General features: G+C 58.1%; 1 protein-coding gene across 1 annotated transcript in view; it reads right to left on the bottom strand.

The window, feature by feature from the left end:
* Positions 1–872: 872 nt before the first annotated feature.
* The window catches only part of AGAP3 (ArfGAP with GTPase domain, ankyrin repeat and PH domain 3), an 85,081-nt gene continuing 74,483 nt past the window's right edge, over positions 873–11,470 (bottom strand). Inside the window, exons 11-18 of the mRNA XM_023727945.1 lie at positions 10,789–10,951; positions 6,777–6,944; positions 4,896–5,033; positions 2,745–2,899; positions 2,552–2,642; positions 2,172–2,394; positions 1,311–1,566; positions 873–1,199 (exon numbers count right to left, since the gene is read on the bottom strand). Of these exons, the coding sequence (XP_023583713.1) occupies positions 993–1,199; positions 1,311–1,566; positions 2,172–2,394; positions 2,552–2,642; positions 2,745–2,899; positions 4,896–5,033; positions 6,777–6,944; positions 10,789–10,951 (1,401 nt within the window). The 3' untranslated portion in view covers positions 873–992. The remainder of the gene's footprint in view (positions 1,200–1,310; positions 1,567–2,171; positions 2,395–2,551; positions 2,643–2,744; positions 2,900–4,895; positions 5,034–6,776; positions 6,945–10,788; positions 10,952–11,470) is intronic.

The raw sequence follows: 11,470 nt of genomic DNA, 5'->3' as shown, positions 1-11,470 counted from the left end.
ACAGAACTGCTGCCCTGATAAAACTTCTCGCCTTCTTGAAACTCTTCCCCTGCGTACTGACTCGTTCAGGCTGCTGGGCGAGCTCAGACTCTCTTTGGGGGGAAGGTGGTCAGCGTAGGGGTGTGGCATGAAGTTACTCAACAAAATATTGGTGAAAACAAAGAGAGCAGCTGGACAGGGTTTTTGAAGGTGGTGGGAGCAAGGTGGGGAAGGCGGCATGCAGTAGGAAGCAGAGTTCTGTGTCTTCTCAGGGCTCGTTGCCGCTGCTCCTGCAAACACTTGCCTTCACCTTGGCAAGAAAAGACTGGAGACAGAAAAGCAAGGGGGAGGGAGGCTGAGGAGGGAGACAGCATGGGACTCAGGCAAAAGAAATGAAGGCTGAGAGGGAAGAATATTCTAGAGCTCAGACGGCGTAAAAAGGAGAAGGCTGGACAAAGCAGTAGAGGTGAGGGGCATTTCTGGAAGGGCAGAGAGAGAAAAGGGGCAAACAAGGCCACGCACAGCCTGGTTTATTGGCTTATACACGCACACAAAATATGTACACAACATAAATATTCCAATGTACAATTTTACATGGGACTCAGAGATCATCCCTGTCTCTTTCCCCCAGTAACCCCCAACCTGGGCCCTATCCATTTTCCATTTTAGGATGAAGGCTTGCAGGGGGCTGGCACTAAAAGGTAGGAATCTGGAGGAGGGGAGAGGTCCTGCTCCCCTCTCCTCACAGGTACCTCCAAAGGGTCCCATCCCCTTTCAATGGCACCCACGGGGCAGAGGGCTAAGAACCTCCAGCCCCGCCGTCTGCTGCAGCTGGAATCCCCAACCTCCCCTGACCCTTTCTCTCTTTCCCACTTATCTCTTCTCCTCTTTAACTCTTTTCCCTAGTTTCCTCCTTACTTCCTTCTACATGTCTCTAACTCTTTGTCTTTGTCTCCCCACTGCCTGCATGGAGGCGGGTCCCCAGGCTGCATAGTCCTCCTGGCCCCCGGCCCTCATAGGAGGCTGGGACTGCGGTGCAGCTCAGCAGAAGTGTTGGTGCCACTGGTGGGCTCTCGGCTGGGGGTGGGTGCTAAGCCACAGCCCTCCCCGGGGCAGCCGTGCTGAAGCAGGATGTCTGCACACTCCTGGCTGCCGGCCCGGCGGGCATAGGCCAGGGGAGTCAGGCCCCGGGCGTCCTGGCTCCTCACATCCACCCCGTACTGTGGAGAAAGCACATTTTCCCAAGTGGCGTAAGAGGGGAGGAGAGAAGGGCAAGGTGGTCAGAGGGTGAGGGCCAGCAGGTCTGAGGGCCAGGCAGGCACTGCACTCACCCAGATGAGCAGCTGCGTGAAGACCACGTTAGCCATGGCGCTGGAGAGATGCAGTGCAGTGCGCCCGTCCCCATCCCCGTATGTCTCGTTCACCTCCTCCTTGGACCCGTGTGCCAGCAGCGTCACCAGCAGCCGCAGGTCGTCCTCCACCACGGCCCGCAGCAGTTGCTGTCCCAAGGGTACGTCCGAGCCCGGCAGGGGTGCCAAGAAGAGCTTCTGCTCATACTTGGCCCGGATCCACCGCTCCTTCTCCTCCCTGCAACCACAGTCCATCAGGGGTCAGACGGGAAGGGCCAGCCAAAGGCAGCAACCAGCTCCAAATTGGGGGCCAAGAGGGGTTACTGCGAGACAGTCACACATAGCAGAGAGGAGAGACAGGCCGAGCACATTCTTGGAGCTCACCCGACAGGGTGGGGGCGGCTGAAAGGAAAAAGCATAAGGCGCCTGGGGCCAGCAGGGACAGGGCCAGCAGGGATGGCCCAAGCATCGGTTTATCTGGCTGTCTGAACTCTCTCCGATTGGCAGTGCTGGAACAAAGGGGTAAGAGCCGGATGGGACACGCTGCCCGCCGTATCTATCACCCATTCTCCCCATCTCTGCTCACCAGCCAGGGCGCCGTGCACCTCGGCGATAGTGCCCGCGCATGCGTACCCTGCTGGCCCCTGACCTGTGATAATGCTCAGAAAGGGCTCAGAAAGGGCCAATTGTTGGCAGGTGCTGAGTGACAGGCTGAGGGGGACCCCCAGGGGCCAGCAGCCAAGAAAGCAACGGCCACTTTAACCCTTACAGCCTTGTAACGGCCATCCACACCACCCGGCTTCTCCTCTAAGCCTGGCACGTTCCCCCTTCGGTGGGGCTCACCTGCATGCCTCAGGCCCTGGCTTTGCGTAGCCCTCCAGGGAGCCCTCCCAGACGCTGTTGGCCAGTGCATTGCCCATGGCTGTCATGACGGCCAGCAGCTCCGGGGGCCAGTCATCCAGGTCTAGGGAGCGCACGCGGGACAGGTGTGCCCCCAGGTGCCGGTGGATTCCTGAGCACTCGATACACATCAGGGCGCCCAGGTTCAGGCTGGCCCAGTCTGGATCTAGGGGAGGGAGGAGACCTTATGAAGCAGGGGACAGCCCAGGGACTGTAAAGACTGGAAAGTCCTCCCCCAACCTGCAGTCTCTAGATCTTTTCTAAAGCCCCCTTTATGCCATCCCGACCCTCCTCTGTCCCACACTCTGCGCCTCAGCACTCACTGGGCGCATCGCAGTCAATACAGAAACTGTTGCCACGAACAGTGCGGACAGCTTGCACGGCCAGAGCTGCATTTTGATTCCCCAGACGGGTCTGCAACACGGAGAAGAGACGGGGGGCAGGGGGTGTCAGTCACTGCTGCCCCCGAGTCCCCACCCCGGGCTGGTGCAGCTGCTGGGCCGTGCGGCACCCCACCTTGTCCTTGGCGCTGCGGCAGCCCTGCAAACTGGCGAGGATCTGGGCTTGGACGCTCTGTACCCACAGCTCCCGCTCCTCCGCTGTTGAGGCCTCAAAGTGCCACGTCTGGCCTGTGAGGGACACCACCACGAACTCGAATGACTCCTCCACATCTGCGAGGACAGTGAGGGGTGGGGGGGAGAGCATCACACACACTGAAGGAAGACCCAGAGAATTAAAACCCAGAGCTCTTAACTCCACCTATGCCCCGCTCCTCTGTCATCCCCTCACCACATCTTCCCCAGCACAAGAGCGAGGGTGAGACTGAACTCCCGGACCACAGTGCCTCAGGCCTCTCCTTTGCCACCTGTAGAGCCTGGGTTAAGAATAGCGGGACTTGAGCTCTGGGCCCTCCTGGCCTCACAGACCAAGGGGGTGCTCCCTGGAGGAGGGGAGCTGCGTCTCTGGAGAGGGTGCGGTGGGGTGCTAGGAGGAGGATGCTGGAGGGTGGGGGAGGCGGGTGTGGGCACCATCCGTACATGTCAGCTGCAGCCGCCTCATTTTGCAGCTCATTAAACCCAATATTCCTGACGGCATCTGCACGGGACTCCTGGGAGCTGAGCCCCCTCCCCCACACCCTGGCAGAGACAGGCAGGAAGGGCAAGGGAAGTTGGGGGGAGGAGAGGCTCCTCCATGAACTGGGAGATGTGAACAGACTGGACAGGACGTCTGCATTGACGAGCACGTGGGGCAGGTGGACGGGTGCCCAGGCAGGTGGCTGAGGCTGCTCCACGCTCTCCTCTGCAGCCCCAGAAGACAGCCACCTAATCCCACTCCCAGTGGCCACCACCCCACGGGTGACCAATCTCTAACAGGAGGGTGACTGTCATGGGGGTGGAGAGACAGCAGGGGGTGCCTGTGGAAGCCAAAGAGGAAGCTGGAGGCCAGGGCCTAGAGGCCAAGCTCTGCAAAGGGCAGCCCCCCAGCTCAGTGACATACGACACCCCTGGAATTCCTCCAAAGGGCTCTGATCTCAGGGTCCCCTTAACAGGACTGCCTTCTTAGAGAAATAAAACTGGCAACTTTTCTTCCCCTGGGAGCCCCACCACCCCTCACGCAGTGGACACCCATACCATGGGCGGCTAAGCCCCGCTATGTCAAAGACTGGCAAGAAAAGGTGCTCTTTCCCTGGAGGTGATCTCCGCCCACCTGACCCACACACCTGATCTGACATTCGGCGTGGAGGCCGAGAACTAGGAGTCAGTAAGTTCAACTTATCTGAGAGCAGAGAGACTCCAATCACTGAGAAGAGGGACAGTTTTAAAGGCACTTTGGGGAAAATCAGAGGAGCACCGCTATAATCAACAAAAGATATGACAAAGGTCCTATGGAACCATGTCTAAGGAATTGGGATTCCTTAGCCTGAAGTTACTAAGGCACAACTCGGCCCATCTATAAACATGTATTAAGCACTCACTACGTCCCCAGTGCTCATCAGACTCAGCAGTGACACAAGAGACACATCCCAGGTCCTGGCCCTCAAGTGTTACAAGAGCAATTCGTATGATACCCTGCTGCCTTTACCTTTATTAAGAATAAACAGAATGAGCTTAAACTTGAGTGGGAAGGACCTAAGTTAGGTGGAGCCCTGGTGGCACAGTGGTTAAGAGCTCAGCTGCTAACCAAAAGGTTGGTAGTTTGAATCCACCAGCTGCTCCTTGGAAACCCTATGGGGCAGTTCTACTCTGTCCTATAGGGTCCCTATGAGTCGGAATCAACTCAATAGCAACAGGTTTTGGTTAAGTTAGGCAAAAGAAAGAACTCTTCTAAGATGACCAAAAGAAGTTGTGAAATTACTTTCATTAAAATGTATTATCAGACCCCTTCCCTTCCATCCTCTTTTCTAAGCTGTTTGGCTCTGCAATATGTTACTGGTGATGAGTTGTAGGATAATGCAATCTTAACTTGTTTTCTCCTAAGTATTTGAGTTCAAAATTCCTGTATCTAAAGAAATATGGTTGGAATCATTAATACTTTTTATCATGGGAAAAAAAATATTATTAGAGTGCTTAGTCAGTGTGAGGCAGGAAACAGAGGTGGCCGTGAGGTTACTGCCCCCAAACCCCACTGTCCCTCCTGTGCCCCCGCTTTCCCTTGGGGCCCCCTAACCTTCAGCAGCACTGGTGGGGCCATCCTGGCGGGGGGTGCAGGTGCTCTTTTTCCGCCGGTGCTTCTTCCGGTTGGAGTGGGGAGATGGGGGAGGCTCCAGCTTGGGGCTGGAACTGAGAACCTCAGCTGGGCCACTGGCTGGTGCGGGGAAGAGGTGGAGACATGTGGGAGAGGGAAGGTGGAGGCAGGGCTGAGGCAGAGCGGATGGGATAGAGCACAGGGAAGAGGAGGTCCTGCCTGGTCCCTAGCTGGCCGCTGGGAGCTCCACCCTGCCTTGTAGCTGGGCCAGGCCCAGAGAAGCCAGACTCTCCCTCCCCAAGGTGAAGGCCTCCCGCCCAGAGGCCGCCCGTCTCAAAGTGTACAGCTTTGAAGAAGTAACATGTGGAGAGAGGAGCATGAAGGAAACGGGCAGAGGGAGTGGGCCTGGCGGGAGAAAGGCAGGGGAAGGGGATGTTGGCTTCTGCAGCCTGGAGGGGCAGAAGGCAGCCCAGGGAACTCAGGGAGCTGAAGCCCCAGCAGCTCCGCACCAAATTTATCCTCAATCACACTCCCCGCTCCTCACAATTAATAGCAGAATTAGAAACAATCAGGGAGCTGCCTAATTACTGTCAATTAGAGCGCGCTAATCAAGCTCCCGTCTCCCACACCCCACCCAGCGCTCACCACTAAATGTCAAACTTCATTAGAGGCAGACACGCTCCCTCCCTCCCTGCCTTCCTCCTTCCAGACTGCACCGAGAGCCTCCCTAGTGCCAGCAACAGGCCCTGGCACTGGGAACCCAGGGCGCCTGAGGGCCCTGGTCACCCCTCCACTCTGGCCCCTGGAGGACTGGGCTTGGACCTGGTGTGCGCAGATACCTGTGTGGTCCTCTCAAAGCTTATTCCTTTGGGGTTAGCGCTTCTAAAGGGATGGGGACTTGGGAAGGGTCTTTGGAAGGCCAATGGGAGGGCAATTAATGCTCCTCAGCCAGGTCTGGCCCTACTGTCCAGCTACAACAGCAGGGCTGAAGAACAACTTCTGCTGGGGTGCCCTACCCCCTTCACAATGTGCCCAGGCCAGTGGGGACACCTGTGGCTGTCTCCCTCTCTTTACATGTCCGCTCAGGAGAAGCGGACGTAGACGGGAAAGTAGGGTGGAGCCCACTTCTCTCTTGGTCCTCAGGACTACTGACAGGCTCTGTGGCCGAGCGGTTGGATATGGATGAGAATAGCAGAGTCGAAAGAAGAAAGCAGATAGATGAGAGAGACAGAGGCTCACTGAGGGCCAGGGAGAAGAAATCAGAGGAAGGAAGAGTTGAGATGTGAGCAACGTAGAAAAATGGAAAAGAGGAGGCCGAGAGGAATAAAACGAAGAACAGCCACAAAAAAGTGGAAGAGGGGACGCCAGAGCATGAAGGGGGGTGGGCGGGCGGCGGCTACGGAGGGCAAGCAGCCCAGGTGGGAAAATATCTTTCAGGATGAGTCCCCGGATCGCGTGCGGGGGTGGAGAGGATAGGTGGGTGGGGGACCTCCACCCGGAGCCTCGGGAGCACTGCTGCCCAACCCGACGCCCTCCCACCGAGAGGCTGATGAGCCTACCGCACCACGGGGCTGATGGGGCAGAGCCGGGTGCTTGGGGTGGGGCAATGCCGGCAGGGGACGTGAGAAAGGCCAAGTGGGGGTTGGGACAGCAGGCCGGGAGTGCAGGGTGAAGGAGCCCCTCCTCCGTTTCCAAGACATCAGCATCAGTTCGCGCCCGGCTGCCTGAACCCCAATGGCCCTGGGCTCCCCCACCCCCGCGTGGCACGGTCCCCTGGGGGCACTGGTGAACCCACAGCCTCCCGGTCCAAGCCCGCAGCACTCCCCGAGAGTGGGGGCGCGTGGGCCAGGCTGAGCCACTCACCGGGGTGCGGGGTGCCCAGGGGCAGGGAGGTGGCCTCGCTCCACTGGTCTGCGCTGGAAACGGAGCAGGAGCGCTGGGGCAACCCTTCCGGGCGCGGGCCCACCAGGGCCGAGCTACCGAGGGGGCGGTCGGAGTGCAGGCACGTGCTGCTGGCCGAATGGGGGGCACCTGGGGGCGGGCAGAGGGTCAGACTAGGGGGCACAGCTGGGCGGTGCAGGTAGCAGAACGCGCCCTCAGGGTACTGCCAGTAAACCTAGGTCTGGAAACAGGGCTACCCAGGGTAGAGCCTGAGGAACTCCAGCAGGACGCTGACCCCCAGGTACGTGCCAGGTTTACCTCTAAGTGGGAGGGGCTCACTGGGCCCTAGGGGCCCCCATCTCCTCCTCTCCTCAGGCTCTGCATCCCCATGTGGCCCTGGGAGCCAGGAAAGGGGCTGGGAGGGCAGGAGGGCCCTCCAGTCTGGAGGTGTAAGGACTCTGTAAGAGGCTGGAGTTTGGTGCTGACCCAACCTCCTCAGAACCGCCTTTCTCCCGCCCCCTGCACCCTCGGCCACATTTGCCATTTGCTCTGCCTCAGCTTTGCTGCCATTCTAACCAGAAATAAGTGTATCAAATTCAAGTAATTATGTCTAATTAGTATTAGTAATTACCCTGTTGGGCTGGAGAAAATTAATCTTTCGTTCCCCATCAGGGAAGAATGGCAGAGGCTCCAGGAGTGCCAAGGATGGGGTAAGACATGGTGGGCAGTGAAGAAGGGGCAGTTGGCTCCCCCTGAATTTCCCTTGGCCTTGCCCCACCACTCACTTCTGGAGAGGTCTGGGGAACAGCCACGGGGCTCCAAGGCTTGTAAGGCTGAGGGCCTGAGTGGACCATGAGAACCCAGGCTTCCCCCCCTTTCTGCAGCTCACCTAAGACAAGGCCAGTAGGAAAGGGGGCGGGTGGCTAGCAGTTTAAAACCCAGGCTTTGAGTCAGTTCCTTCCGGTTCCAACCCCTGCCGAGAATTTGAATTTCTAACAAGTTCTCAGGGGCTAATGTTGCTGGTTAGGGACCACTTCTGAGAACCACCAGTAGAGCAGTGGTTCTCAAAATTTATTAAACGTAAGAATCGCCGGGGGATCATGTTAAAATGTAGATTCTAATTCAGTATATGGGGGGGGGAGTGGAAATGCAAATTATCCGCAGGGGTTCAAACCGGAACAAACCGGTTCAAAGCCCTATTTAAAACCCTCAGGGAGAAGTAGCCAGGTGCTGGAGGTCAGCAGGAAGGCAGAGAAGGGGCCTAGAGCTGGACAGAGCTAGAGAGTTAGCAAATGCCAAGCCACGGAGACGGTAGACTTGAAGCCTCATACCAGCCCTGTGAGCAAATGGTGCTGTGCTTCTGGAAGCCCAAGGATAGGAAAGCTCTGAGCTGAAGCAGCTGAAAGGTAAAGGAACAGGCCAAACATTCCAAATGCTCTCGGGATATCACGATGCTTAAAGGCTGAGGGCAGGATTTGTTTCTCTTGTGTTTGCCAGGACACCCCAAAGAGGACCAGACACACAAGTGAGTGCTTAATATATGTGTGACACTGAGGGACCACAGGCCAGTTTCCAGTCCCCTTATTTCTGAACCCCCTAGTTCCAGTCCCCCGGCTTCATAATCCTGCCCCTCCCCTGGTCTGAGTTCCCTCCTCCCTTACCTCTCTCGTGTGCCCGCTCCTCCCACCCCTAGGAAGTCTTCAAAGAGCATGCTGAGTTCCTAACTTCTCAGATACCTGGCTGCTCTAGCCCCTCACCTCCTTTCATCCCCTCCCAGCTTCCCAATGTCACCTCTCCCCTCATCCCCTGTCCCATCCAAAGACATCTCAGGCCCAACTTCCTGCCCAAGCCCCCAGCCCAAAACCCCAAGAGAGGGAAGGTGCTTTCCCTTTTCTTTGTTAATTCTCCCCTCATTACGCCTGCAATCCCACAATCAGTGTGCACTGTAATTGTCGAATTTGATGCTAATGATTAATGAATTAAACATGGAGTCATCAATTAGTCCTCGGAGGATAATTCTGCATAAAGCAGCGGATAATGTAATTACAGTAACAAAGATAATGAGATGTTAACATCGCCCGGTGAGTGAGAGACGTGTGTGAATGTGCTGGAGGTCGGCGCGGTGTAGGGAGCGAGCAGGAGCATCCATGTGCGCGGGTGCTGGGACCAGGGGACTCGAGTGCATGTGCTGCCCCCCACCCATGTCACTTGCAGCCTCAGGGGAAGGGTGTCAGACTGAGGCAGGACACAGCACCTTAGCCTTCCCCTCCCTCTTCAAGGCAATCGCTCACCTTCTCGCCACCTGCCTTCCAGGACAGGCCCCTCCTTTGGCTTGTACTTCCTCCTCTTTAGCATGAGCGAAAGCCCCCTGCTCTCTGCAGGCAGATCTGGGAGCAACCTGGAGACCAGGCTGGCCCCCGTGCCCCACCCCTGCCAAGAACTCCTGCAGCAGAGCACCGATCCTTCTGAGACTTTCCACTCGTGCTGCACGGCCCCTCCCCAGCCACCCCACGCGGGAGGCCCTCAGCACGCCTGCTTGTGGGTGAGCGACTATCACCTTTTTCTTTTGCTTCCCTCCTCTCCCTCACTGCATGGGAGCTGTCTGTCTGCACAATTCAAGGGCTTCCTGTCTGAGCTCAGGGTGGTGGAGAGGAAAGCGGACAGGCTCGGGTTCAAACCCCAGCTCCCACTCCACAGTCATCTAGCCTCAATGGGCCTGTTTCCTCACCAATAAAAGGGAGATGAGTGCCTCCACCTCACAGTTATGTAACCGGGCGTGGTGTTCAGAGTCCACCATAACACCTGGCACACCCTCTCAATGGGGTTACTCCCTGCCCAGCCCTCTGCTGGGCCCCATCTGGGCAGTGTGGCCAAGGAGGAGAAAGTCTAACACAGCCTCACACACAGTGGGGGGCCTGGGGGGCCTAGCCCTCCCCGCCAGCAACGACCATACTCAGGAAGCTGTCACACTGCCTACCTTCTCTGATCCAGAGTTCTCAATGGCACTAGCAGCATTTTGTTCAGGCCTGTCCCACCCATCCAGGAAACTTAGTATCCCCGGCCCCTGTCCCCTAAGTGGCAGCAGCATCCTCCCTCCATTGTGACAAACAACCTCTCACATGTTCTCTAGAGAAGGCGGCACACCCCAGCTGAAACCACTGCTAAGAGCTGACCCCTGGGGCAGGGACGCAGACCCTCAAGCCTGCAGGCAGGCCAGTGTCTTGGGGAGCTGCCGCTGGCCCAGGGAAAGTGAGGTCCAGTTGTCGAGGACAACATCAGGGATACTGAAGTCCCATAAGGAGGGGGCCAGGGGCAGAGGAAAGTCTTGGGGCAAGAGCTGGGCGTGGGATGGGCAGCCGTGGGGAAGTGGGGCAGAGTGGTCACTGCCACACAGGATGAGGAGGCAGAGTTGGGTCTAGAAGAGGGCAGTGGGGGCAGGGGGCAGAGGATTTTTTACCAGAGCCTCGTATGGAATGGTAAGAATGTGGCACCAGAAGGCTGCCCTGCCTCAGTTTCCCAGCCTGCGGGATACAGGGCGGCATCTCTCAAAGCTCCCTGACAGAGACCCCACCTCACCGCAGGCTCTCTTCACCCCGGCAGCCCTGCTCCTTCTTCTCTCCCTCTGTTCCCAGCCAGGAGGCTCCTTGCTATGCCCTGTCCCTGCTGGGCTGGAGGCTGGGCACAAGGGCCAGAGGCCCTGCTCCCACATGGCGCCTGCGTCAGCTCTTCGCCTTTTGCTCCAGATGAGAGGGGAGATGGTTTTGGTGCTGGCGACCTCCCAGACGAGAGGCGATCTGGCCCCATTCTACTATCCAAGCCATCTATGGTCTAGACACATGCACCACCTCAGCTCCCTCCACTAGGGCCGTGTCTGGCAAGCCCACTTGGCAGAGGTGGTCCTGAAGCACGGTGCCAGGCGGCAGCATGTGGGAGCCCAGGGTACCCCAGGTGCCGACCTTCTAGGCTCCCCTGCAGCACGTCCTCCGTGCCTCACCTGAGCCCCCACCCAGGTGGGTGCCACTCCTCTCCAGCCCGTTGGCCCGGGGGCTGGTGCCCGGGGCTGTGGCTGGCGTGGCGCGGGGCAGCCGCTTCCCGGGCACTTTCACCGTGGTCCGCAGCAGGTCGATCTCCTTGCCGTGGATGTTCTGCATGTAGTCCTGCAGGCCACGTGAGCGAGAGAGACAGCCACGCGTTAGGACAGGGCACTCTGCTGCGGGCTGTGTCTCGCATTAACCCTCTCAATGCCTGCGTCTCCCCCTGTGCCACCGGGTGGGGGAGGGGAGGGAAAGCGGGGCTCTGCACCCACAGAGTGCCTCAAGTCTGGATCATGAGTAGATCCACAGTGTGACCAGCACAGCTCTGGGGGGCTCAGCCAGGGAGAGGCAGAGCCAGGGGGATGTGAGGATCTGGAACCAGGACCCAAGGCTCAGGGGGCAACACAAAGGCAGGCGAGCAGTGGGCCCAGGTGGGGCTGAGGGGCCCACGTGGCTGAGGCACCTACCATGACCAGTCAGCCCTGCAGGTTCAGGACAATGGCACACTCTAGGCCCTGGGGGCTGGCCACCCAGTACTTCAGCCATCTTCAGATACTCCCCACCCACCACCTCGGATATCACCCAGGGCTTAGAACAGTTTAAACGGGGAGCCTTTGGTTCTGTTTGCTGGACTTAGGGATA

Source organism: Trichechus manatus, unplaced genomic scaffold (assembly GCF_000243295.1).
Source record: "Trichechus manatus latirostris isolate Lorelei unplaced genomic scaffold, TriManLat1.0 scaffold00020, whole genome shotgun sequence".
Taxonomy (NCBI): domain Eukaryota; kingdom Metazoa; phylum Chordata; class Mammalia; order Sirenia; family Trichechidae; genus Trichechus; species Trichechus manatus.
This window is presented reverse-complemented; position numbering and strand designations above follow the sequence as displayed.